Raw genomic sequence first — 26,074 nt, forward strand, 5'->3', positions numbered from 1 at the left:
AACTAAGCTCTCTCTCCATTACTCAGGTAAATGTAAATACATACTCACTAATACTGGCTCTGGGTTACAAAACACACATGTATGCCTAGTCTAATTATACAGCCGAATTCAACTCAATAAAGATTCTTCTTTTCCCATTATCCAGGCAAATGCAAGAGTTACCATGACTGATGGCAAAGACATTTGGCTCTGGTAGTGGAAACTGGGAAGCATTGGTGAAAGGAGGTAAGAAAATTCGGGGCCAGAAGGTGGACCCAAGTCATCAACGGCTTTTCCCAGGAATTTGCTCTTTTTGGATAAGTGCTACGCATACCAAATCCAACCTACTGCCACAGCCTACGGCCCCCTCCACCCGATTGTGAACTCTACTCAGGCTGGAGCAGATGCACACACCGCGGGGAGCCTCATTTTTAGGAGATGAGTGTTCCCTTGGTCTATTTTAATGCTTACTGCAGGGCCGGAGAAGGAAGATTTGCCAGAAATCGCGAAGAGCGACAGCCAAGCTTTCTCAAGCAAAGACTAATCAGCCCTGAACAGCGAATCAGGACTTGCACAGTATTGATAGGTTCACGTAAACAAGTTTCTCCCCTGCCTGCGTGCACTGTTGGAGCCAGCTCTGGCAGACGTGGGCAACGCCCGGGGAGGCCCCCTGCGGGACTCGGCGGGGACGCAGGCGGTGCAATCTCTGTCACCAGACGCGAGGGCCACGGGGAGGCTCTGGGAACCACCCTTGCTGATCCCCAAGGACAGGGTGGGCCTTAATTCCCTGCTCGGCAAGATGGGAAAGACCAAGTTCAAATACAAAGCATCCAGCCTGGGGCGTGTCCGGAAAGGCCGCCCAGAGTTCCGGCCAGGAGCTCTAGCCGGCCCAAGCGGTCGCACCCGCTAGTGTGCGGAGCCGATCGGTCACTGCGCCTGCGCGCTCCGGCTCCGCCCCCCCACGCCGCTTTCGGAGGCCGAGAGCTTGGGGGGCGCCGTTACTTAGCAACGCTCGAGTCACAGTCGCGGCTCTCCACGCACCCCTATCCTAGCAGGGCCTAGTGCCTGATCTTCGCGTGAGGCTCCTCGCTGCCTCGTGTCAGGCCGTGGGAGCCCATGGAGGGAAAGGAGGATAAGCAGCAGTAAGTGCTGGGGTTTGGTTTTCTATATCCCCTTCCTAAAAATATTTCCATCCTTGGGGGAGGGTGAAGTGAGACCCGAAGGGTAGGTTCTCAGGCCATCAAGGCTTTTCCTCTTCCATCCTACCTCTCCTTTCTAGCAGTTCAGCGCTTACAGTGATACTTTCTAAAACACTGTTTACTGGGCACCCACTGTGTGTCAGGCACTTTACATGCATTGCTAGGCCTAAAATTCTTAAAGTGCTGTCGAATCATCCGCTCCTCCTCACACCCCACATCTAAATTGTTAGCAAATCCTGTAGGCTTCCCCTTTAAAATATGTCCAAAATCCACCACTATGCACCACCTCCACTATCATCCCCGCCCTGGCCCAACAAGCGTCTCTTACCTGGATGTGGTAACGGCCTTTGCTGCTCCCCTTTCTCCTGCAGCGTCCTCAACACCGTAGTCTGGCCTTTTTTTTTTTACAACGCAAGTTAGATCACACTTCTCCACTGGCCATTGCACAGTGAAAGCTAAGGCCTCTGCTGTAGCCTATGGGACCTGCAAACTGCCCCTTTTCCTTTATTTGGTCTTACCTGCTGCTTATCCTCTCTGACTCCAGTCTGCTCCAGCACACAGGCCTCCCAGCTACCCTCTGCAGTGATTCTCAAAGTGTGGTCCTCCAACCATACCAGCAACACCTGAGAAGTGATTAGAAATGCCACCACAGACTTACTGAATCTGAAATTTGGGGTTGAGCACAACGACCTGGAGTTTAACCAGTCCTCCAGGTGACCCTGATGTTCCCTAAATTTTGAAAACTATTGACCAAGGTGTTACAGCTTAACATGAAATGGAGCCAGGAGTATTTGCTTCCAAAGCCTCTATTTTCATCACTCAACACTGGTTCTCAAACTGTAACCTCTATAAGGATCACCTGGAGAGCTGGTTAAAACAGTTTCCCAGGAAACCTGCCTCCGGTTGGGATACGGCCAATGAATTTGTATTCCTAACAAGGTCACCATTGATGCCACACTTTGAGAAGCACCTAAGGACAGGTGCTTCTGCTGCAGTGCTTAGGCAATTACGGTTCACTCTGCTAGAATGCTCTTCCTCAAATATCCTCTTAGCTCACTCCCCTCTTTCCCTTTTTCACTTGCCACCTTCATAATGCAGCCTCCACCCTGTCTAAAAATGCAGGCTCTCTCCCACACACATACACTCCTTGTCCCTTTTCCCTGCTTTATTGTTGTCCTTAGCACTTAACGCCATCTAAAAGACTGTATGTTTTACTTGTTATTTGATTTCTTATCTGCCTTCCCTCACTAGAATGTAAGCTCTGTGAGGGCAGGAATTTTTGTCTTGTTATTCCTTTATCCTCAGTGCCGTGAACAGCACCAGGCATATAATTCAATAAATACGTGTTGAAAGAATGACTTATTCAGCATTATCATAACATCTCTCACAAAAGGTATTCTTGCCCTTACCATGCAAATGAGGAACCAAGGCTCAGATAGTAAATGGCAGAGTTGAGATTTCAACCCAGGTTTGGCTTTCTTCACTGCCCAATAATTTTTGTGTTCCCTTCTAGCAAGAAATTACTACAGAATCATATAGTTCATGTTTATGTGTTAATCCATAATTACACACATGACAAATACTTAATTGAAGGAATGCACACATATGTAAGCATATAGCCACAGTCCTTTGTTCGAGGACCTGATGGCAACACAAGTGTATTGCTGAGTTGCAACCATGAGAAGCAGATAGAAAAAACTGACATCAAAAGTCTATAATAAACCAGTCATGACCTTTAAACAAATATCTCTGTATCTGGAAAGGTAATAAAAAAGAGCCTTAAAAATTATTTACACTTTACCAGTAATCAGTTTTTCAAGACCCTTTATAGGAGCAATTCTTGTTGAGATGCAGGGAACTAGAATCCAAGGTTGCTGAATATTGTGTGTATGTGTATTAGAGTGGGGGCTAGGAGTATACAGCTACACTCAGCGCAACTGAAACACAATTCCAGTTGGGGTGCCTGGGTGGCTCAGTTAGTTAAGCATCGGACTCTTGGTTTTGGCTCAGGTCATGATCTCATGGTTTATGGAATCAAGCCCTGAGTCAGGCTCCGAGCTCTGAGCCTGCTTGGAATTTTCTCTCTCTCTCTCTCTCTCTCAAATAAATAAGTAAATAAACATTAAAAATAAAACAGAATAATCACAGATGCACCAAAATATGCAAATATTATCATGGGAGTCCATTTACCTGTGACTAACAAGATGCTTTACCAGGTGGCTACGTGATGATGAATCAAACAGTCTTCACCTTAATGGAGCTTACTGACAGTAAAGGGTATTTATAGAGCTTACCAAAAACTCTAGGTACATAAATTATAAATTGTGTTATGAAAGAAAGTACTAAAATAGAAACTACATGTGGCAAGAAGGGGGAAATCTAGGAAAAGCTTCTGAGGAGATGGCTTTTAAGAGGAGACCTGAATCATAAGGGACCAGTCTTGCAGGAAGCCGGGCAAGAGCTGCCCAGGCAGAGGGGACAGCGTGTGCAAATGCCCTAAAGGGGGAAAACTTGTGCTTCCAGGAACTGAACGTAGGCAGGCTGTCTGGAGAAGGGAGGGGAGAGAGGTCTGAGTGCCTTTGAAGAGATTAGTTGGAGCTGGGTCACATGGCCTCAGCTATGATGAAGCAACATTCACAGTAAATGCAATGCAAACACATTTTTTTAAAGTGTATTTATTTTTGAGAGAGGGAGAGAGAAAATCCCAAGCAGCCAGGGCTCCATCCCATGAACTGTGAGGTCATAAACTGAGTTGAAATCGAGAGTCTGAGGTTCAATCGACTGAGCCACCCATGTGCCTCTCCCTTTAGGGGTTTTAATTGAAAAGGTGGACCCAGCTTTGGTTTGAAATTAACGTGGTGGTTATATTTTAAGGGCCAAGACTAAGAAGAACTACTCACTTTCTCTATAAATTTGAAATTTTATTTATTCATCTTCCATGGGTCAGGGCTTTGATTTTTAAATGCTTCTATATAAAGAAGTATTCACATTCATCTATTTCATCCTTACCATTTATTTTCCCAGCGTGTGAAATTTTTAAAATACTGCCTTTTATGATGTCTATCACTCTTTATTTCAAAGGAAAAAATTCTGTAAATACTTTCTAAATATTTTTTAACATTTAAAAAATTCAATAGTGTTCATTTTTTGGTACCAGTGTAGTTATTAAAAGCAAAAAGTGGTTAGATTGAATTGACTATTCTGATCCCTATACAGTGCTCTTTTCCTGAAAAGATAAATTATAGTGGTCATTTGTAGCTTTTATAAATTTGCCAAGGAACTTTTAAAATAAAATTGTCCGGGTAACTGATTTTTACTAAGTAACTTTTAAAGAAGATGAATTAAGATTAGCATGTAACTTAGCTATATGCATCAAACTGCAAACATGACCTGTAACCATGGTCAACTCCCTACTCATTCTTTACTCCAGGCACATCCAAGTCTGTGCACTGCACTGGTATACTGTTATGAATAATCAGTAGTAACACAAATCCCTTTATCTCTTACGTGACTTAAAATGAAAAGATACCCCTCCATATTTTAATACTCTCTTATAACTATTAATAAAGTCTAAATTGTCTTGACTGATACTTGAAATATATTAAAATTTTATCTTATACAATTATGTCACAGTATGGAAATGCTCACTGGGATAAATTACTTATGATTTAATTCTGTTTTCCAGACAGCATAAAAAAATAGAAGATGCTGGTGTAGCATACGTAGCTGAAAAAAAAGAAGAAATCAAACATGACAAAAAACCCGGGGAAAGTGTGCAGCATTCAAACCCATGTGTCAGGAGAGGACGTGTATATTATGCGAAATTCATTCATACAAATGCAAGAACACTCAATGAGCCGGTTCCTTACATAGATCCCCAAAAAGGGCCAGAAGAACAGGTTGGATGGATGTTCCTTATATACAAATACAGATTTAGATTCAGAAGCTGTTTTGCAGGATAATTTGGTCACAGACTACATAAAGATATGACATATTTCAGACTAATATTTCTTATAATCCAGTAGTTAAAAGAAAAGCAGTAACCTGGGACTTTTCTTATAGATAACTGTCACATACAAACAATATATAAATAAGGAAGGAATCCAAATAATCACTTTCTAGATTGGGTAAGATTATAGCCACTTAGTAGTGCTTGGCAGGTACTGAAGAAATCTATAATATTGTATTTGTGTCAAATTCTAATATAAAAATTTCCCATGATACTCTATAAAATAATAGCTACCATTTATTTAAAGTATATGAAGTGCTGGGGATGAGCTAAGTGTTTTATATAAGTTATATACTTTAATCTGTGCAATAGTTTCTAAGAGGTACTATTAGAAATATTTTATGGATGATAACATACCACAAAAAGTAAATTAACATATTGGAGATATGTTATAATGTTACAGTCGTGTTTCTGACCCAGGACTGTTGGTTTAGTCAAACTATACTTTTATTCACTGTCATACTAAATATATTCCATTATCTTATTTCTTTAAAGTTAGGCTTGTTGAGGTATAATTTATTGTATGAATTTTCTGTTATTGATTACCACAGATTACCACATATTTAAATGCTAGCTTAAAGCAACACAGATTTATTCTCAACATTTTTTGGTCTCAGAAGTCCAAATCTAGTCTCAGTGGCTATTAGCAGGGCTGGTTCCCTGTGGAAGACCTAAGGGAAAATCCATTTCCTTGCCTTTTCCATCTTCTAGACACTGCCTGCATTCCCTGGCTCGTGGCCCCTTCCTCTTCAAAGCCAGTAGCATAGCATCTTCAAATCTCTCTGATTCTCCTGCCTCCTTCTTCCAAAGACCTTTGTGATTACATTGGGCCCAGCCAGATAATCCTGGTAATGTCCTCTTCCCAAAATGTTTAACTTGGGAAAGCTAAACATCATAGTTTGAAGTTCCTTTTGTCACTTAAATTTATATGTAGCTGTGATTTAACTATACATTTAAATGGAAATTGCTTTTAGTGACCTGACTTCACGTCTGTAACATCAAATATTCTTGTCATAAAATAGATGGCATGCTAGGCCACTGTGTGTGAATGGGAGATCTTCTTGGGGCAGGAGTTCCTGTAGTCAAACATGCTTTAATGTCATGTAGTAAATCTTTACACGAGCAGCTTTAAGCCCATTTTGTTTTATAAACAAGCAATTTCAGATTTAAAGAAATTGATAGTCCAGGCCTACACTGGGGCAATGAGTCTAGTAGAAAAACCCAGGTTAGTGAAGTTCCGATGTTTCTTACAAAGTGAATGAAAGACTCTCCTGAGCTTTTTTATTCAGCGCTAAATTAAAACCCAACTGTTAACAGAACCCAGCCTTACACTGGAAATGCTAAGAAAACAAGTGGGTTTGAGAATAGAAATATAAAATGTAAAAATCTCAAAAATTAATCCAACTACTTTTACTCCTAGTTTGCAGGTATCCTGGGGGAAAAAGATGTTAGCGGGTGCTGTCAAGGGCAACAGAGTAGCATAGTACTTGTGAATTGGAGCTAAAGGCTAAATGACTCGGAGACCTGTAAGCAAGGGTGAGAGGTACTGTGGAAGGAAGGAAGAGGTTGGGTAGGAAAAGCTGCTGGTGGATATGAGTGAGGAGGTAGAGAGAAAGAATGAAGGTGCGTCCCAGAGTTAAGAGTGCGTATGATCTGGGCATGGAGTGAGGGCAATATTCGTATTTAAAAAACAAAACAACAAACTTAATGTACTCAATTCCACATACTTGAGGAGGAAGTAATGCTCATTTCACAGATCTGTACACTTTGTTCCTTTATTTAAGATGACAACTTTCTTTTTAAAGGTTAGGTTTGATTTTTTTTCTTTGTTTGATTAACTGGTTTGTAATAGTGCTGGCTTTAAAACAAGAGTAAAGAAAATAAAGTTGCCTAATGTTTAAATGGACATATCTACTGTCTTATGTGTTTTGCTAACGTAATATCTTAAGAACTTAACACCATGTCAGTTGCTTTTACTTATTTACAATATATTTAAATGAAACAATCACACAGTTCTACGTAGGGACATAATATTGGAGGTTCCAGAAAAAGGAAAAAGGAGCTGTAGCTCAATCACTTCCAAAGAAAACAGTTTGGTGGTCTTGTGTTTTTAAATATTGGTATTTTAGGGGCACCTGGATGGCTCAGTCATTTAAGTGTCCAACTTCAGCTCAGGTCACAATCTAGCAGTTTGTGAGTTTGAGTCTCGGATCCGGCTCTGTGCTGACAGCTCAGAGCCTGGAGGCTGCTTCTGATTCTGTGTCTCCCTCTCTGCCCATCCCCCATTCATGCTCTGTCTGTCTCTCTCTCAAACAATAAATAAACATTTTTTAAATACTGGTATTTTAAGAGGTTATACTAGTCATTATTTTCAAAGTTTATGTTTCAGAGCATTAGCCCTGCCTACATGTTCAACAAAATAAAATTCCAAGTCAAATACATTTTGGAAAAGCTGAATTTTTAGATCTTAAAACTTCACAAATCACATTTGTACATAAAGGCTCTAAGAAATCCTGTGATAAACTTATTTAACTTTACTTCTCCAAATATTTCCAAAATTTATCTAACTTTGGAATCTTGTATATATTACCTATTAATAGGCTACAGAACCAGTATTCCACAGAACATAATTTAGGAATAACTTATCAGTGACATTATGAATTGTTTAAAAAAGCAGTACTGTCAGCATTGGTCTCCACGGCAAAACAGAGAGGAGCGTAGCTACAGCGAGACTCCAGTGTTTCCGGCAGCACTTCAATGTGTTCCAGCCATTGAGCTCCACTAAGAAAATGTGATTCTCTATAAGGTGTTGTCAGAAGTCCGCATTTCCCCAGGAACCCCCGAGGCGTGCTTCTGTGTTCCACAGACGGCCACCCACGGCAGCCATCTTTGCCACGCTGCTGCTGGGAAGGTCTGCTCCCCTCCTCCTGCATGCTCTTAACCGGCTTCTCCAGGGTTCCTTGATTCCTTTTACTACTTCTCCCCCAAAGAGTCCCCCTTAATTTCCCAGAGAATGAAAAGTAATTTGTGTCTTTTAATGCATTCCTGAAAAGTTAGAGATCACAGAAGTTTAAGAAAGACTGTCTCACATTGGTTTCCACTGTGGCTAAGAAGCTCACAGTGTCATGGCCAACGGGCCTTGCGGGGGCTGGGGTTAGTGGGAGCCCCCTCCTCAGGATGTCTCCATACCATGGAGCTCCAATGACTGTGATCCTGGGGCAGGAAAGGAGGCAGGCCCTGGGCAAGAAGGGAAGACATCCTCCTTTCTCTGGATCCAAAGTTTTGAACTGACAGCAACTATCCTTTTGGGCAAAGCCCCTTCCGTCTGTAATCCACAAAATATGGGCTGACCCCAGAAGTTCACACAAAGCAATCACAGTAGAGGACTTTTCCCAGTTTGGCTTATTTCATCATAAATAATTCATGTCAACCCCTCACCATCCATTTCAAGTGATGGTCCACAGAGCAGGAAATTTTTATTCTTAAGTCTTTCGCTTCAGCATGAGGCGAAAGGAAAAAAATAAAAACAAACTTCCACCTATCTCTTTAATCTTATAATCTCTTTTGAGCAAATGTTTGGACCAAAATGGCATGCACAAGTGCATGGGCCCATACACATTCTCCCTCTTCCAGTAACAAACCAGACTTTTCAGGCAAAGGGCAGGCTATCCAGAAATAGAAAAGAGAAAAACAGCCTTTTTTGAACTGTAGGATCTCCTTCTGCTGAAGTGAAGATTCATCCAATTTACAATACTAATCAGAATACCTCCACCGACTCTGAGGTCTTCAAGTCATCCATCACACTTTAGGAAACATTGTTCATTCTTTCCATTATATTTTGTGAAACTAAAGACACCATTTTGGTAAAATTCTAAAGTTCATGTTTAAGGAGAACTTTTGCATTATACTCTTGTTCAAGAAATGATTGAGTGCTTCCAGGCATGTCCTAGCACTTTGCTTCTCCCAGAGTCACTTGTCCAGGAACCTGAGTGTTAGCAAAATAAGTTTCTGATCAACAAAAGATAATATACTGTGTGCTCCTTAAAACCTTTTCACAGAAGATCTTTCTCAAGGTACTTACTTAAAATCTCTTTATTGTTACGTTGTTACTTCTGAAATACATAGGTTTGTGCTTTTCTGGCTTTGCATTCTACAGCTTTTTGTTTTGTTTTGTTTTTGAGAGAGAGAGAGACAGTGCATGAGTGTGCACATGCAAGAGAGGGGCAGAGGGAGAATCTTAAGCAGGCTCATGCTCAGTGCAGAACCCTATGTAGGGCTTGATCCCACAACTCTGCAATGACGACCTGAGAAAAATCGAGGGTTGCATGCTCTACTGACTGTGCCACCCAGGGGCCCCTCTACAGAAGATTTGATAAAGCAACGTAGTACAGAAGTTAGAGGCATATGCACATGGGGGGTCTGACTTGGACAGCTCTGCTGCCTGCTAGGGGTACACTTTGGGGAAGTTAACCTCCCAACAGTTTTTTCATCTGTGAAGTGGGTATATCTTCTTGCAGAATCATGATGAGGATAAGTGAGAGAAGGCCTATAAATCTTAGACCTCGGGGCGTAATAAGCACTATGATAATCATGCGGTGGAGGAGGGCTGCAAGAAGCAGGCATTCTGACAACAGTTAGATGTGACTATTTTCAGCCAGATAGTGAGAAGACACCATCTGTTTAGTAATCTGTTCTAGAATTCCCAGGATCGACATCAAGTGGTCTCAATTTTGGTAATTCACCTTTCAGCTCTGAAAACTGAGGTGTTAGCCCGTCTCTTCTATTCTCCAAACTTTCCTACTTCATACATTTCTTTGATCTCTACAATCTTATTCATTACCCCTGGTTACAATTTGTTACTGGCCTAAAAGCTGGCACTCTTTTAAGGTTGCCAAGGGAGGTCTAGCTCTCTCTTTAATTAGTCAGGGCTCCGTTCCCTCTTCGGTCCATGTTCATTCTGTCTTTTTCAGTTTGAAGATAATTCACTTAAGGAAGAACATAAAGTTGAGTAGCTCTGACTTTCTGCTCTGAACTGTGTGCTCTTCTCTAAATTCTTAGCCCTTCTGTGATTTTTTTTGATGTAACATTTTTTTCTCACAGAAAACCCTATTTTTTGCTGCCTTTGGCATATTTCATGAATTTATTCTATCTAAACTTCTTGACAATCTCCTGACAAGTTGACTCCATGAAATTATTATTTTTTAAAAGTTGATACTGTGCACCTCTTTTACACATGCCTGTCTTTTTAGAAACTAAGCTGGGAGCTGAGTCCCTATGGAGCCAGATAGATGCCTTCAAATGCCTCTTACTTTTTTATATAAATGTAGCTTCAGTTGCACTGTCAGAATTTTACTTATTTGAGACTCATCTTCATTCTCCTTGAATCATATTTTTAAAGTCTTTGACTATAGCATCATGGTTGATCTTTCAAAAGCCTGATCTCTTTCCTCAAAGCCCAAGGTAGGTGTCTGATTATAACCAAAGTTACTTTCATTGTCTAATAATATCCAAGATCTCCTAGTTGTCACAGTTGTTTTCTCTCAAGGTTGTATCATGTCTAACTGATCAACTACATTTTAAAAAATGTTTAGTTAGCATTAACTTGAGTAACGGTTCCCCTCACTGTTTTCACTTCTAAGAGATCAGACTGTAGTGTGTACTAATGGAGAATTGATCAATTCTCGCTTTCCTGGGTACCTAAGTCAGGTTTTACTATCAAAAATTCGGGAGGTATTTTTCCTTAGAACAAAGTTTTTTCAAACTGAGGCATTAGTGAATTATAAATCAATGTGGGTTGTAACTAGCATTGTGAAATGAAATAGAAGAGATAAATGATAAAATGGAAAACTAGTAAGTACACTGCATATAGTAAGAATAAATATTGTCTTGTGAAACTTAGTTTCATGTATGTGTATGCACTGTGTGCTCTTTCATGACATAAGATGTATTTCATGGTGTTGATCATGGACTAAAAATTATGAAAACCACCATCGTAGATGATAATACATCATTTGTATTTTTATAATGAAAAGTATAGAACATGATTTTTAGATTAAATCACATAAACACCCATGTGTATACATATATATAATAAAATGGTAGTATAAAGTATAGAAATATAACTACTTGGTTGATTTTTACAACTCCATCTGTTGACAGAAGGTAGCTTAAGAATTTAGCAGCAATATTTTAGCTAAAAATATGTGAAATTCACTTTTAAGTACCATTTAAAAAATTTAGTCCTTGAAAAATATACTTATTCCTACAATTCAGAATTCCAAAGTACTAGACTATCCAATAGCTTATTGGATTGAATTACTAAACATTCATAGACATTAACAAGCACATGAAAATATTCTACAGTATCCAATTTTGTGTTTCCAATTTTTTTTCTTAAAGGGTGACTGGTGGTCACATGGTAAAGGACTGGAACATCCCTTCCAACCTCCTTATGACACTAAGAGCACCCAGAGGAGTGACTTTCAAAAACCAACATGTCCATTGGTTTTGCCAATCAAACACAGCAAATTGCAAAAGCCTTCTTGTGGAATAGGTAAGATTAGCTATGATAAAACCTCTTCCCATTCTCAGAGGTTACTATGCTCTCAAATTAAAATATTTTAGGTGTACTGGCACCTCCTGAACAAAACTGAATGAAAGAAAAACCCAACACATGTGTAGAGATGATTGCTATGAAGGCAAAAACTGGATTTATAAAGTTAAACAGATTTTTTTTAAGCCACAGAACTCTTAAAACCCTTATTGTAAGCACAAGCATAACGCATTCATTCCAAGAAAAGGAATAAAGAAGGCATGTTTTCCCCACTTATTGACCACCTCACTCGTTTTCCAGGAGATTATTTCACAGGACTGGTATCCCACCAAACAAGGTAGGAAATACTGTTACATGGACCACTAAAACATTGTCAGATCTAAAAGTTATTTACCTGACAATGTTGTAATAATAACCTAAGTCTTTCACATTTAGTCACATGGTATCTCTTTCCTACCATACGTCTAAGTCATCTCTACTGCTAGAGTAGGATTTAGCAAGTTTCAAAGAAGTGTGTAATCAAGTCAAATCAATATAAAGGCTCATAAGCTAAACTTCAGATAATCTTGTGAACATGGCAGTAGACAACAAAGGATTACTTTAGTAGTCAGCAGGCCCTTAATTTTAGCCTTCAGACCTCTGTGATTTGGCCAGTCTAGGTAAGGGTACAAAGGGCAGGTAGATTGAAGGTCAGAACAGTAGAAATGGTCAAATTCAGCAGTAATGAAGTTTCACTTGTGATTCAAGATGGTAGACTGAACACAAACATCTAAACCCCCACCTCCCAGGATTGAGCAAAGCAATCAACCCATAAAGATGAAGAGAATGAAAAGAAGAACTTTCTGTGGTGTGGGGAGGAATGAAACCTTGCTGATAGAACAAAGAGAGCAAAGAAGCAATAGCCTAGAAAATACAGAGGGAAATGCAGCAAAGAGTCAATCTGCCTGACAAAACACCAAAGTAGCTGTGGGCTCAGTCAACAGACATAGCAGCAGGCAAGAAGGAAGGGGGAAGGGAATAGTCCAAGGGTTACTTAGAAGTCTGCCTTTTTTTTTTTTTTTTTTTTTTTTAAAAAAAGGTCTTTATGTAGTTTTGGGAGAGAGACAGAGCATGAGTGTGAGAGGGGCAGAGAGAGACAGAGAAAAGCAGGCTCTGGGCTCCAAGCTGTCTGCACCTGTGCCCAAAGTGGGGCTCGAAATGATGAACTGTGGGGTCATGACCTGAACCAAAGTGGGATACTTAACCAACTAAGCCACTCAGGCACCCCAAAAGTCTGTCTTTTAAATAACCACTCCAGTCTTGAATACTTCACTCTATGCCAACATTAAGACTAGCTGAGCCCAGTGTCTAGGCCAGATGTCAACTACCACACCAGTTACTATTATTTTTTTGTGTAATTCAAGCTGATCTCTTATCCTATTCTTAGTTTACAAATGGACAGCCAAAGTACAATTATGCCAAATTATTTTTTTATTGTTTGGAGGGTAAAGTCAAAGAAATAACACAGAACATAAAACAACAGCAGCAACAACAACAAAATTAGAAAATATGAGGGAATAAAAGCAAAATGGAGAATGAGTCTGCGAGGTCCAAATTTTCTGGAGCTTCAGAAGAGCAAAGAATAAAAATCAAATAAATAAAAATGAAAAATAAAAAATATATAAAAATGAAATAAAACATGAAAGTAGAGATAAGTATCAATGCCAGGCACTTTATGGAACTTTCTAAATATTTACTCATCAATTCTCATACCAACCCTCTGAAATATATTAGTATGGTAATATTATTAATACTTTCATTTTTTCAGTTAAGAAAACAAGCACAGAGTTTAAATAACTTGTCTAAGTCTACATAGCAAATAACTGCTATTTGAACTCAATCTACCTATAATTATACCAGTGTTCTACACAGCCTCTGGACTAGGAAAGTTTCTCAATATAAAAAAGAGGCATTAGAAGAGTCTAGTCAGTTCTTCCAAGTGGGAAGTGGGGGAAAGATACAAACTATACACCATTACAAAATTGAAAAGCAACAACTATAAAAAGAAGTTTCTATCAGTTCCCATAGAGAAAGAAAAATAAGTCACCATCTAAGAAATAAGTATGGAATTAAGCAGCACTGATGCAAAAGCATAGCAGAATTTGTGTCTCCAAAGTTTCCAGGGGAAAAGATTTTTTCCTTAGGAAAGAGGGTTTATTTCACACAAACACTAGAACCATTCTTTTTCAGGTGGCACCAGGCATTGAACCCACTGAGAAAGAAATGCAGTCCTAGCTCAGTAGTTGGCTCTTAAGTGGACAAAATTCATATGATTACATCATAACTGCTATTTCATAGTTTTCAGCTTTTAGCAGTATGTAGACAGAATATGGAAATATTAAATGTGGTTACAGAACAGAATTATGTTATTAGCCTTACCAAGAAAAGCACATATCCGGTTGATAGAAGACGGGAAGTATCAGAGAAAGATGCTAATATCTTTATTTAACATGAGTACTCAAAATACTACCCTAAACAGATGAATCAAGGAACAGAAGTTTAAGATTGAAGTCAAAGGAGCTAAGTAGAAGAACAGATTTATCTCTCTAGCTCTGGCTTCTCTGCTGAACTTTGAATTCCTATCCAGCCACCGACCTAACATCTTTTCTTGGACAGCTAATCTCCCTTCTTTTTTTTTTTTTAACATCCTTAAAAAATTTTTTTTAATATTTTAAATTTATTTTTGAGAGACAGAGACAGCATGAGCAGGGGAGGGTCAGAGAGAGAGGGAGATACAGAATCTGAAGCAGGCTCCAGGCTCTGAGCTAGCTGTCAGCACAGAGCCTGACACGGGGCTCAAACCCATGAACCCTGAGATCATGACCTGAGCCGAAGCCGGATGCTTAACCGACTGAGCCACCCAGGCGCCCAGCTAATCTCCTTTCAGACTGAACATGACTAGAATAGAATGGTTCACTGCCCCCTTCAAACCTATCTTTTCAAAATGCCATTTGTATTCACCCTTAAGGCTTGATAACCTAGAAGTCACTCCAAAACTCTCTACCCTCTTTATCCAATCCATCAGCAAATCTTGACACCTCTATCTTCAAAATATACTCGAAATCTTTTTACCAATGTTTTACAGCTTCTGCTTCCTCTCTTTCTCCTCCAAAGTATGTTTTCCACACCATTGTTAGAAGATCTTTTAAAAACACATATGATCCCTCCCTTAGATCCTCCAGTTACTTCTCATGGTTTGTAGAATCAATTTCAAATTTCTCACCATGACCCACATGGTTGTCTAATCTATGGAATCAATCTATTTCCTATTGGTCATGACATCATGATAGGGGGATTTTGAGAAGGGGCAAGTAACTTAGGCCAAGGAGGCAGAGAATTTCTGTGAAAGCTGTGGTTGTTTCTAAACCGATTTGTGTCTGTGTACTTGTTACTGTATTTGCCACTTACCCATCTGCTTTCCAGTTTCCAACGTGTTAAGATCTTTGCTCTCCTTTGATTCTCTTGTTTTCTAAGGATTGAAGCTCTTTAATGTCTCTACTATCATTACTGGTGTTTTGGGAGGGAATGGGGGAAATGCACATTTTGAATTTACCATGTTTAACCAGAAATCATGGACACTTTATCACCATCAACACTCCCCTGAGAATTTACTATTGATTTAGCACTTACAGTGGTTTGATCATAGACTCATTACTTAAATTTCATCATTTGATTTACTCAGTTCATGAAGTGGGAATAATAATCCTTACTTTGCAGGATTGTTATGAGAAGTAAAAATATGCAAAACACCTATTGCATAGTACTATGTACTATGTTCGTACATAGTAGACAACAAAGGAGGTTCCTCCTATTATTAATTTCACATTGTACTCAGTGTTTAGTGGAATTTAGCTTTGGAAATCAGGTGTGGAAGTCTCTCTTTTCCCTTTCTCTGCCTCCCTCTCCCTTCACCACCCACCTCCTGGTCCTCCTCCTTCTCCTTTGTTTCTCAGTTCTTTTATTGGTATTTCTCATTGCCAAATTCATTACTGTGTCCCAGATCATAGTACAGTACCTAGACTCAACAAAGGTTTATTGATTAATGATAATTACATACTATTCAACAGATTAAACTTAAGACATAATGTAATTTAAACTAATACACACTACAGTGTAGGCCTGCAATTTATTCATATTTTGGAGGGTGTTTGGCTACTAGTGAAAAGAGTTTTGAAAAGAAAATATTTTAGTGTAGCATTTTAAAATGTGTATATATACTAGTTTGTATGATCCAGATTTACATATATATATGTATATGTATATATATATGTGTGTGTGTGTGTATGCATGAATACAGATATAGAAAAATGTGTATGTAAACATGCATAAGACCAATTAAAAGTCATCTCCTGGTCATTCTGTTCCATCAGCCCACTTCATTATGCTTGGTCTTTGGCATTTCAGCAATGTCATCTTGTGTTGATAATGAAAGTGTCCTTTATTCTTGTACCACCACACAGTTTCCTGGCCACCATCCATGGTCACTTCAACAAATGGCTATGCTCCATCATATCTGAGTCCCTGTAAGAATAAGTGTTCACTTTGGGTTTTATATAATTAAACTTTATAAATTGGAAAGGCTGATCTAATTTGTGAAGGAAGGCATTCACATTTAAATTAAATTTTGGCTGTTTATCAACTGCTTACTATTAATGTTTTTTATTGAAATTCAGATTATTATTAAAAATAATTTTCTAAAGTAGGTCTTATTTTTATGTTGCTTCTTTTGCCCCAAAGTATAGCTTAATAATGATTTCTTGCTATAGATATCTTCAAGGTTTTTTTCACTGTATTTTGAACATCTATGGTGTTATTTTTTACATTAATAATATTTTTATATAAGATCAAAATAAATATCATTTAGAAGAATGGGATTTCTGACAGAAAAATATTACTGATAAATGTTTTTTTTTAAGACAATCATGATAATGTCTCATGATTCTTTTTTTTTTAATTTTTTTTTAATGTTTTTATTTATTTTTGATACAGAGAGAGACAGAGCATGAGAGGGGGGAGGGGCAGAGAGAGAAGGAGACAGAACCGGAAGCAGGCTTCAGGCTCTGAGCTAGCTGTCAGCACAGAGCCTGACGCGGGGCTCGAACCTACGAATGTGAGATCTGACCTGAGCTGAAGGCGGAGGCTTAGCCGACAAGCCACCCAGGCACCCCTGATAAATGTTTTTTAAGCAGACACAAGAAGTTAAGGAGATTTCTCAAAGTAAAAGCTGCTACATTCCCACCAGTGCAAGGATCAAGTTGTGTGTTTGAATAAATCCTGGCTCTGTCGATACGATATAGATGGCTACACCCCAACTTGTTTGGTGTATCTTTATTTAGAAAATTTCTATTTTAATTAGATCAAGTTTCCAAGAAACAGAGAGTGGATTTCAAACATTCTTCATGGACTTTGCCTTATGTTTTGTAATCCTCATGTAACAAAGCTTCTTTTAAGTAATTACTTTGGGTTCAGTTTGAATTTTGAAGTAGAATAACCACTCAGAACTTGAATATCTTCTTTGATGTTTTCCTACTTAGATGTTCTTTACTATTATTGTGGGTTTGTTTAAAAGTCTCATATATTTACATAAATGCATATGGTAATTATGTCTAATTTTAAGAGATATAATGTCTGGGTAAGGAATGTTTTTAATAGCCCAGATTCCTTTCCTCTCTCTTTATTAGTCCCCAAAAAGACTAATTCTTTTCTTTTCGTTTCTTTTGAGTTGTTATTTTAGAAATTCTGGGAGGTTCTAGATCACTATTTAAAAGATAAGTCATTTTAATTGATTTAATTGACTTCCTTCTGCAGTATTTCCGTTTCTTAATTGCATAACAAGTCACTCCCAAATTTAGTTGCCTCAGACAACTATCATTTCATTTGCTCATGATTCTGTAATCTGGGCTAGGCTCAGCTGGGCAGTTCTGTGGCTGGTCTTGGTGATGGTCACTGCTGTGGCTGCCTTTAGCTGGCAGGTCATCTCAGGACTAGATTAAGCTAGGAGGCTGGAATGACCAGGCCTCTCTTTCTACATGTAGTCTCTCCATGTGGGTTCTCCAGCAGGGTAGCTGAACTTCTTACACAGCAGCTTAAAGTTTACAAAAATGCCAAAACAAAAGCTGAAAGGCTTTCTTAAGGTTTATGCCTAGAATTGGCAGAGTGTTACTTTTGTCATGTCCTGTTGATTAAACCTAATTACAAGTCCAGCCCACATCCACAAGGAGGGGACTGTACAAAGATGTGGATAATGGGAGACCAATAAACTAGGGCTATCTATATAACAGACTACCACAATGTCCCTAAATTATTCTTCCCATGACAGTGTAGGAGTAGCCAACTCTTCACTTTTCTTTTGTCTGAAAAGGTCTTTAAATTGCCCTCACTCGAATGAGTGAAAGTAGAACTAGGTATAGAATTCTGGGTTTACTGTTTTTACCTTTTATACTTGGAGGATATTATTCCATTGTCTTCTGGATCCTATTATTACATCAAGTCTGCAGTATGTCCAATTATTAATTCTTCAAGAGTAATATGTTTCAGTATAAGATTTTTAATATTTAAAAGGGGACTGTGTATACAGAAAAATTATTTGTAGTTACTAATGATTTAAATTAATATCCCAGATTTAATGTTACAAATTAAAAATATTTCTTTCCTTAAGCCTTTAATTTTTAAATATTGCTTCACTGTCATTGCAAGGCTACTTGTTTTTAAGGGTTCTGTAGAGGTGGGAGGAGAAGCATGGAACCTGGGCAAGTTAAAATGCCAACTTTTAAAAATAAATGCTCCTTGGATTGTTGTGAGCTTTTGGTTAATTTCCAGAGTGTTTTTTAAAGTTTATTTATTTATTTTGAGACAGAGTGCACGTAGGGGAGGGGTGGAGAAAGAGAATCCCAAGCAGGCTCTGCACTGTCAGTGCAGTCTGATGCAGGCTCAAATGCACAAACCATAAGATCATGACCTGAGCTGAAATCAAGAGTCGGAAGCTTAACCAACTGAGCCACCCAGGTGCCCTTAATTTCCAGAGTTCTGAGAAGTTTATTTTGATTATTTTTGCGAGCGTTTTCATTGTTACTATGGAGGGGCAGCTTTTCAAAAGCTCTTAATCGGCCATTCCCACTGATGTCCTATACCTTTCAGTGTTCAGGTTAAAAATGTTTCCACCTGGGGCGCCTGGGTGGCTCAGTCAGTTGAGCCTCCGACTTCAGCTCAGATCTGATCACACCGTTTGTTAGTTTGAGCCTCACATCAGGCTCTGTGCTGACAACTCAGAGCCTGGAGCCTGCTTCAGATTCTGTGTTTTCCTCTCTCTCTGACCATCTCCCGCTCACACTCTGCGTGCGTGTGTGTGTGTGTCTCAAATATGAATAAACATTAAAAAAAGTTTCCTCCCAATGTTGCTATTATCTTTGTCTGTCACGCTGTTCACTGAACAGGAGCCCTAAACTTTGATGTAATCAAGTTCTATCAAATTTTCACCGATGGATTGTGCAATGGGTGTCTATGAAGAGTTTTCCTATCTGTAAGTCACAAAAATATTCTCCTACATTTTATTCCTTTTATAATTTTACCTTCCATTAGTATGTCTTTAATCCTAGAATCTGTCTTTATGTACAATGTTAAATAGGGAAGCTATTCCATTTTTCTCCATGGAGCAAAGACGCTTCCTGGATACCATCTACTAAGCAATCCACATTTTCCTATTGACTTGGACCTCCTTACTTGTTTGTTAGGGTTCCTTTATGCGTCTGCCTGTGAGCTCTCCATTATGTTCCTTTGGTTAGTTTTTAAGACTTGGATCAGTACTAATGGATTTTAATTTTCTGGATTGTTAGCTTGTCTTAAATGGGAAAATTTGATCAGGAAAATCCCCAGATTCTTTGCCCTTCCTTTTCAGAATTGACCGCTCTGTTTATAAACTTTTATTTTTCCACTTAAACTTTGGAATTTATGACATTCCTCAAACTATCCAGGTAGAATTTTGATTGGGTTATGTTGATATTATAGATAAATTTAGGAAAATGGTCACTTTTACAGTAACTACTATCTCATCCTATCTAACTGTATGGAAAAGTCTATTCAGACTTTTAAAATTTTTTTCTAAATGTTTATTTTTAAGAGAGAGGGAGGGAGAGAGAGAGAGAGAGAACAAGCAGGAAATGGGCAGAGACAGGAGACACACAATCCACAGCAGGATCCAGGCTCCCAGCTGTCAGCACAAAGCCTGATGCAGAGATCAAACTCATAAGCCATATTATGACCTCCACCGAAGTTGGACACTTAACCAACTGAGCCACCCAAGCACCCCTATCCAGTTCTATTTTTATGTCTTTAAGAGAGTTAAATGTTTTTTCTCTATAGATGTCTTGCAAGTTAGTTGTTAGTTTCTAAAAACTTGATATTGTACAGTTTTTGTTCCCAGAGAGGATGTATCTTATTTTTTATTTTATTATCTAGTAGATTATGGTTTTGATTTTTATATACTTAACTGCTTACCTTTGCATATTCTTAGTCTCATACTTTGTTAATTCTAGTGGTTTATATATTCAGGTGATCATGTTACCTACAAATAATGACAGTTTTTTCCTCTTCAATCATTTTACTACTTTTTTCATATATATGTTAATTAACCCATTAATTAATATGTTAATAAACAGTAAAATTTTAGTCCTGAGTTGTTATGGATATAATATTTTTTTTCTTCTTTAGTCCATGTCTTTTTGAAGAAATAAAAAATGTTGTTATTTTCTTCTGTGTATCTTAGGCACCCTCCTTGATTTATTTCTCTTATTTGAATTCTTCCTCTTGGAATTTTTTGAGGTTGGTCTATTTTATGGGGAAATAGTCAGGGGACTTCCTTCCTCCCAATATTTTTTATTTTGGCTTCACAGTTGAATGACTGGTTGGTTGGATATAAAAGTTCTAGGCTTAAAGTTCTTTTCCCTTTAACATTAAAAAAATGTTAATTATTATCTTATGTCCAACACTGTTGCTGTGAATTATAATATAGATCTGCTTTTTCCTCCTTTGTAAGTAATCTACCTTTTCTTTTTCAAAGCATTTAGAATTTTCTTTGCCCCAGATGACCTTGTATTTCTCTATAAAGGGTCTTGGATGTGAGTTTTTCCTTATGTACCCTGCAGGATTGGGCGGAGAGTGAGGTAAAGGAGAGACCCAGGGAGCAAAACTTAAGGAGGCACTCAGTCCCAGGACTATGCAAATGCCTCCTTCAATTTTCCATCCCATGGGTCTCACTGGCCTCAACTTACTCCGAGACCTACCACTCTGCTTGGTAATTCGTGAACCCTTTCAACCTGGAGTCTTTGATCTTTATTTAATTCTTGGATATGTATCATTTTTAAAAAATAGGCTCCACATCCAACGTGTGGCTTGAACTCATGACCTGAGATCCAGAGTCACATGCAGTACCTACTGAGCCAGCCGGGTACCCTATCATCATTATTTCTTTAACTATTTCCTTCCTTCTGTTTCTTTAGGTCTCTTGAATTCTATCATCTAAGTTTTTTAGCTTTTCTTTTATGTTTTAATTTCTTTATCCTTTACTGGTGCCTTTTGGGAGAGTTTCTCTTTCTAGTTAATGAGTCTTTTTATTGATCTCATTTTTGAAATTTAGCTATAACATTTTCTGTGATTTCTGATATTTACATGATTCTTTTTTATGACCTTTATTGCTTCATATTAATAATACCTTCTATATCTTTGAGGACATTTTTATTCTTATTTTAAATTCTTGGAGTACGAGTTCTAATTACTCACATAATATATGTTTTAAATTTTTTTGTCTTTCTTTACAGTGTCTGTCTAGTTTATCTTAGGTCATGTTCCCCAAGGGGTCAACAGCCCTGTGGGGGAAAAGTCTAAGGACTAGGGTCTGGCTTAAGTGCCTCCCACTTAATTTAAAGGAAAGAAAAGGAGGATGAGGCTGGAGAGTGTCAGCCCCACAAAACCAATTTTGACCACTTCCATGTGCTGTCCCTGTACTAGTCTAGTCCTCTAGTCAGAACACCACACCTCCCTCCCACAATTTTAAATTCTTAAAAAGAGGCATCAGAAGAAAAGACAATCTCTAGATGTTTTCTACCCTACCAGCACTGATGGTTGCAGGAGGAATAGTAGCAGAACAAATGCCCAAGGGGATAGCATGCACCCATTTTCATCAGCTCTTTACCCTGAAGGGATTTCTGTGCTTTTTGAATGTTACTAAGTTGACAACAGATGGCTGGGCAGTTGCTGCCAGTTTCTTGCCCCTGAGGCAAACGATGATCTTCCCAAGGCAACGTGGGGGGAAGTCAACAGCAGGTGTCGAGACCTCCTCCCCACTTATTCTTTCTTGGTCAGACCTGACCTTCCTACTCTCCAGCTCAAGCTGACACGCACCCTTCACGCCAGTCCACTAAAGCCTTTGGGTTTCTCAGAGTTGATACTTCATCAGAGTCCTGCTTCTTCTCCCTTTCACGGTTTCCCCTTTCATCAAGATACATCAAGACCTGGCTCCTTGCCTAGTTTTGAAGACCCTCTCTAATTTGATCCAGCATCTTTCAGTTCTGAAAGCATCTGCATTTTAGAGAGGAGGAAACTGAATTTCAATGAAGGTAAGTTATTTGTACACCACTAGAAATGTGGTATGGCTAGAATTTGAGAACATGTCTATCACATCCCAAAGCCCCTGCTTTGAACACTCCATTAGCCCCACCTGATTAATGATTGAATTCAGAGCTGTTTCATTTTATTCAAGAAGTTATCAAACTATGTTTCTAAAAACACTAATGTTCTGTGAGCTGGACCATGGCATTCACCCCAAACCTGGTAGTCTTTTCCCAACAGGTAGAAAAGATATGTGTTAAGTTATGGTTAGAATTTTCTCAATGTCATAGTTGCCTACACATTTTTAATAACTTTTTGGCACTTGCTGCTCCTTAGTGAACTAGCAAATCCTAAATAAAAGTAATGATTAAGAGGGAAATGAGTTTTAAGGAACTGATCTCAATTAAAAATCAAGAAAATTGGGTCACCTGGCTGGCTCAGTGGGTGATCATCTGACTTCTGATTTCAGCTCAGGATGTGATCTCACAGTTCATGGGATTGAGCCTTGTGTTCCACACTGACAGTGGGAAGCGTGCTTGGGATTCTTTCTCTCCCTCACTCTCTGCTACTCCCCATTCATGCTTGCTCTCTCTCTTTCTCATGCACGCACGCTCGCTCTCTCTCTCAAAAATAAATAAACTTAAAAAAAAAAGAAATCAAGAAGATGTTATCAGTTAGTAGTTTTTGCCTGCTAATGAGGAAAAGATTGCCATTTCATATCATGTAATATATAAACACTTAACGACTCCTCATTCTTGCTAGTAAAGTTAGTTTATATCAATGTCTGAATGTTGAACTGAATTCATGAATGCTTAATAAGTATAAATTTACTAACATATTTCTCCTTCTTATATATTCTCCCTAATTTTAAAGGCAAGATTTTTAAAGAGTAATTTTTATTTTTTAATAGTTAACATATGCATAGGAGACAAAATTCAAATGGCACAAAAGAATGTAGAGTGAAAGTGAATCCCCCTCCTTCCCCCAGTCACCTAATTCCCTCCTCCTGCGGCTATCACTTTATCAGTGTCTTGAATGTTATTCCAGAGATATGGTAGTTGAACATAATCTCTTATGTATCAATTTTTTATAAAAGGAAGACATTTTTAATTTTTCCTTGACATAATTTTACCTCACTAAAACTGGGAGTTGCTCTGACCCTTATATAACCTTACATGCTAAAAATAAAAATAAAATGAGTTTTAAGAGTTATTAAACATGTAAAATAGAGACCAATAGGGCATCACCCAACTTGAAAATTTATTTAAAAGTAATTTTTAAAGGGTTTAACACTCTTACAGATTTTCAGAATGTCGGTCAATGGGAAATTAAAAGAATCACGTATTCAGCTACCCCTACAACAGCCCTGAAGTCTTCAGTTCATTCCGTAGTGCTAGTTAGGAACAGCTCCTACATAAATTTCTCATAGCCTTTCTAGTAGTAAAAATGTAAACTGACAAATGAATTGCACTTACACTTTTAAAATTTTGGTTGTTATCTAGACAAGAAGCATATCTAACAGACTCGGTTTTTTAGTTTATTTATTTACTTGGGGACAGGAGGGGCAGAGAGTGAGGAAGAGAGAGAGAATCCCAGGCAGGTTCTGCACTTCAGTGCAGATCCAAATGTGGGGCTCAGACTCACAAACCATGAGATCATGTCCTGAGCTAAAGTCAGACACTTAACTGATTGAGTCATCCAGGCACCCCTCTAATAGAATTTTAAAGCCATTATTGCATTAATATTAGTTTTGGAATTTTAGTAATATTTAATATTAGTTTTAAGATTTACAAATAATTCCACATATGGGCCTAATTTGATTGTTTTGATTTGGTTCTTTTTTCATGGAGAAAGGATGATGCATCCATTATGTTTATCCATACTTAAAAGAATTTAGTTTTATTATAATTGTTGATAAAGCATGATTATGAATATTGACTATATTTCCACATGCAAATCTAATTTTTGTCCTGACTTCACAAAATCTGTTTTTTTCCTCAGTTCCACTTGCCTCTCCTGAAGCATCAGCAGAACTTCAGAAGGATTTTATAGAACGTATCTCTTATTTACATCAATATGATGCTAGGAAAAATCCCAATGAGCCCATCCGGGGAAAAGTGAGTATTCAGAATCAATTATTTAATATTTTAGGATGGAACAGATTTATGGTAGAACATTAAGCCTTCTCAAGTCATAATTGTCTTTCTAAAGTCCATTTAAACAAACTAGCATGGCTGATGGAATAAAATCTCATTGACATATCATGGTTAAAACTAAGGAATGATGTCAGAATTTTGGAAACAGCCTTTGGAGTTTGGTTTAGATTATTATAATCATTCACTTGAGGTAATATCACAGCAGTTTGAGAAGCTTTTGGATATGCTCATGTGGGCGTGGTGGGGGAATGCGTCTAAGATTTACAAAGCCAAACAGCAACGTAATAGTTGCTGGATTTTTTTTTCCAACTGCAAATGTTTGTTTTCATATTTAACCTTAAGTCTTCTGTTGAAACTAAAAGGCATGGGATGAAGTCACAAATCCCTAGGTCTCTGAACCGTAGTTGCCCTTGAATCCATTGTACCCTATAGAGCAAGAAATGAAATTTGATTATGATTAGTCATAAACAATCCAACTGATAGAAATGTTGGGAATGAGAAATTAGATGCTGCTTCTTCGAGTTTCTGCTTTTCCCTTCTTGTTTATTTTCTGGCATGCCCTATATTAGAAGTGATTTTAAACTTTCACTAATAATGATTATGCTGCTGTCTTCAGCTTTGGACTTAAGTGATAGCCATTGAAGGGACAGAGAAGTAAGTACCTGCCTTGCCAAGTCTTGAGTTCACACATGAACCAAGTTCCCAGCTTCATCTTCCAGCAACTTGCGTGCCCTGATTAATGTCAATTTTGTTTTCTTTTCCAGCGACATGGAGCTTTTGTGCAGACAGAGATAAGACGAGGGAATAGGCCAATAGTTCCTACGGGAACAGAGGTATTATGGAATGCTCCGGGGTCATGCTCATCAGAACAGTCCAAAAAAACAGAGAAAGGAAACTCAGCGGAAAGCAAAATGATCTCACCAGGTCTCTGCCGACAAAATTCCCCAGAGCTGTTAGAAACTGAAACTCACTTATCAGAAACAGACGTCAGAGACGCAGCCAAGGCATGCCCCCAAAGTCCCGAGAGAAGAGAGAAGGCTGCAGACACCTTCCACATAACTGCAGTAAATGCTCTTCTCCCCAGCCATGATCCTTTAAATCCACCAATTAAAAGCCAGGATAAATCAGGATAAATTACCTTCTTCAGATGAAAAATCTAATCCTTGGAAAACAGACAAATTTCAGAATCACCATTCAAGCCCTCAATTACTTTTTCTGTTATCAATAAACTAAAGAAATTCAATTTACATAAATGGGAAAATGAAAAAAAAAGACAATTAAAATATACCAGGAATTGAAGAGTGGTCTCTAATGAGTGATGGATTAGGAGACATATTTCTATGTTACATTATTTATAAACAAAATGATTTTGTTTTGCACAAAAATGAATATAACTTACAAATATAATGCTTTTAGAGGAGAGGCCCCATGAGATAGTCCTGCTCTGGAATCAAACCAGGGGTGAATTTTGGTTCCAGCATGTCTGAGTTGTGTGACCTTGGGTGAATTACTTAACCTCTCTAGACTTCAGTTTCCT

General features: G+C 38.3%; 1 protein-coding gene across 1 annotated transcript; it reads left to right on the forward strand.

Annotated features, from left to right (window-relative positions):
* The first annotated feature begins 917 nt into the window (after nt 1–917).
* Nucleotides 918–25,836, forward strand: C4H2orf73 (chromosome 4 C2orf73 homolog). Its single transcript, XM_029937353.1, has 5 exons — nt 918–1,121; nt 4,864–5,077; nt 11,587–11,740; nt 24,383–24,498; nt 25,302–25,836. Exons 1-5 carry the CDS (start codon nt 1,096–1,098, stop codon nt 25,668–25,670), a joined length of 879 nt encoding a protein of 292 aa, XP_029793213.1. The 5' UTR covers nt 918–1,095; the 3' UTR covers nt 25,671–25,836.
* Nucleotides 25,837–26,074: the final 238 nt, after the last annotated feature.

The sequence above is a fragment of the Suricata suricatta genome, chromosome 4 (genome assembly GCF_006229205.1).
Source record: "Suricata suricatta isolate VVHF042 chromosome 4, meerkat_22Aug2017_6uvM2_HiC, whole genome shotgun sequence".
NCBI lineage: Eukaryota > Metazoa > Chordata > Mammalia > Carnivora > Herpestidae > Suricata > Suricata suricatta.

Excerpts from the sequence above, each read along its gene's own strand:
- C4H2orf73 (XM_029937353.1), top strand. The coding sequence starts at position 1,096 with ATGGAGGGAAAGGAGGATAAGCAGCA. Across the intron at positions 11,741-24,382 it reads AAAGCCTTCTTGTGGAATAG|TTCCACTTGCCTCTCCTGAA; the intron begins GTAAGATTAGCT and ends TTTTTTCCTCAG. Across the intron at positions 24,499-25,301 it reads ATGAGCCCATCCGGGGAAAA|CGACATGGAGCTTTTGTGCA; the intron begins GTGAGTATTCAG and ends TTTCTTTTCCAG.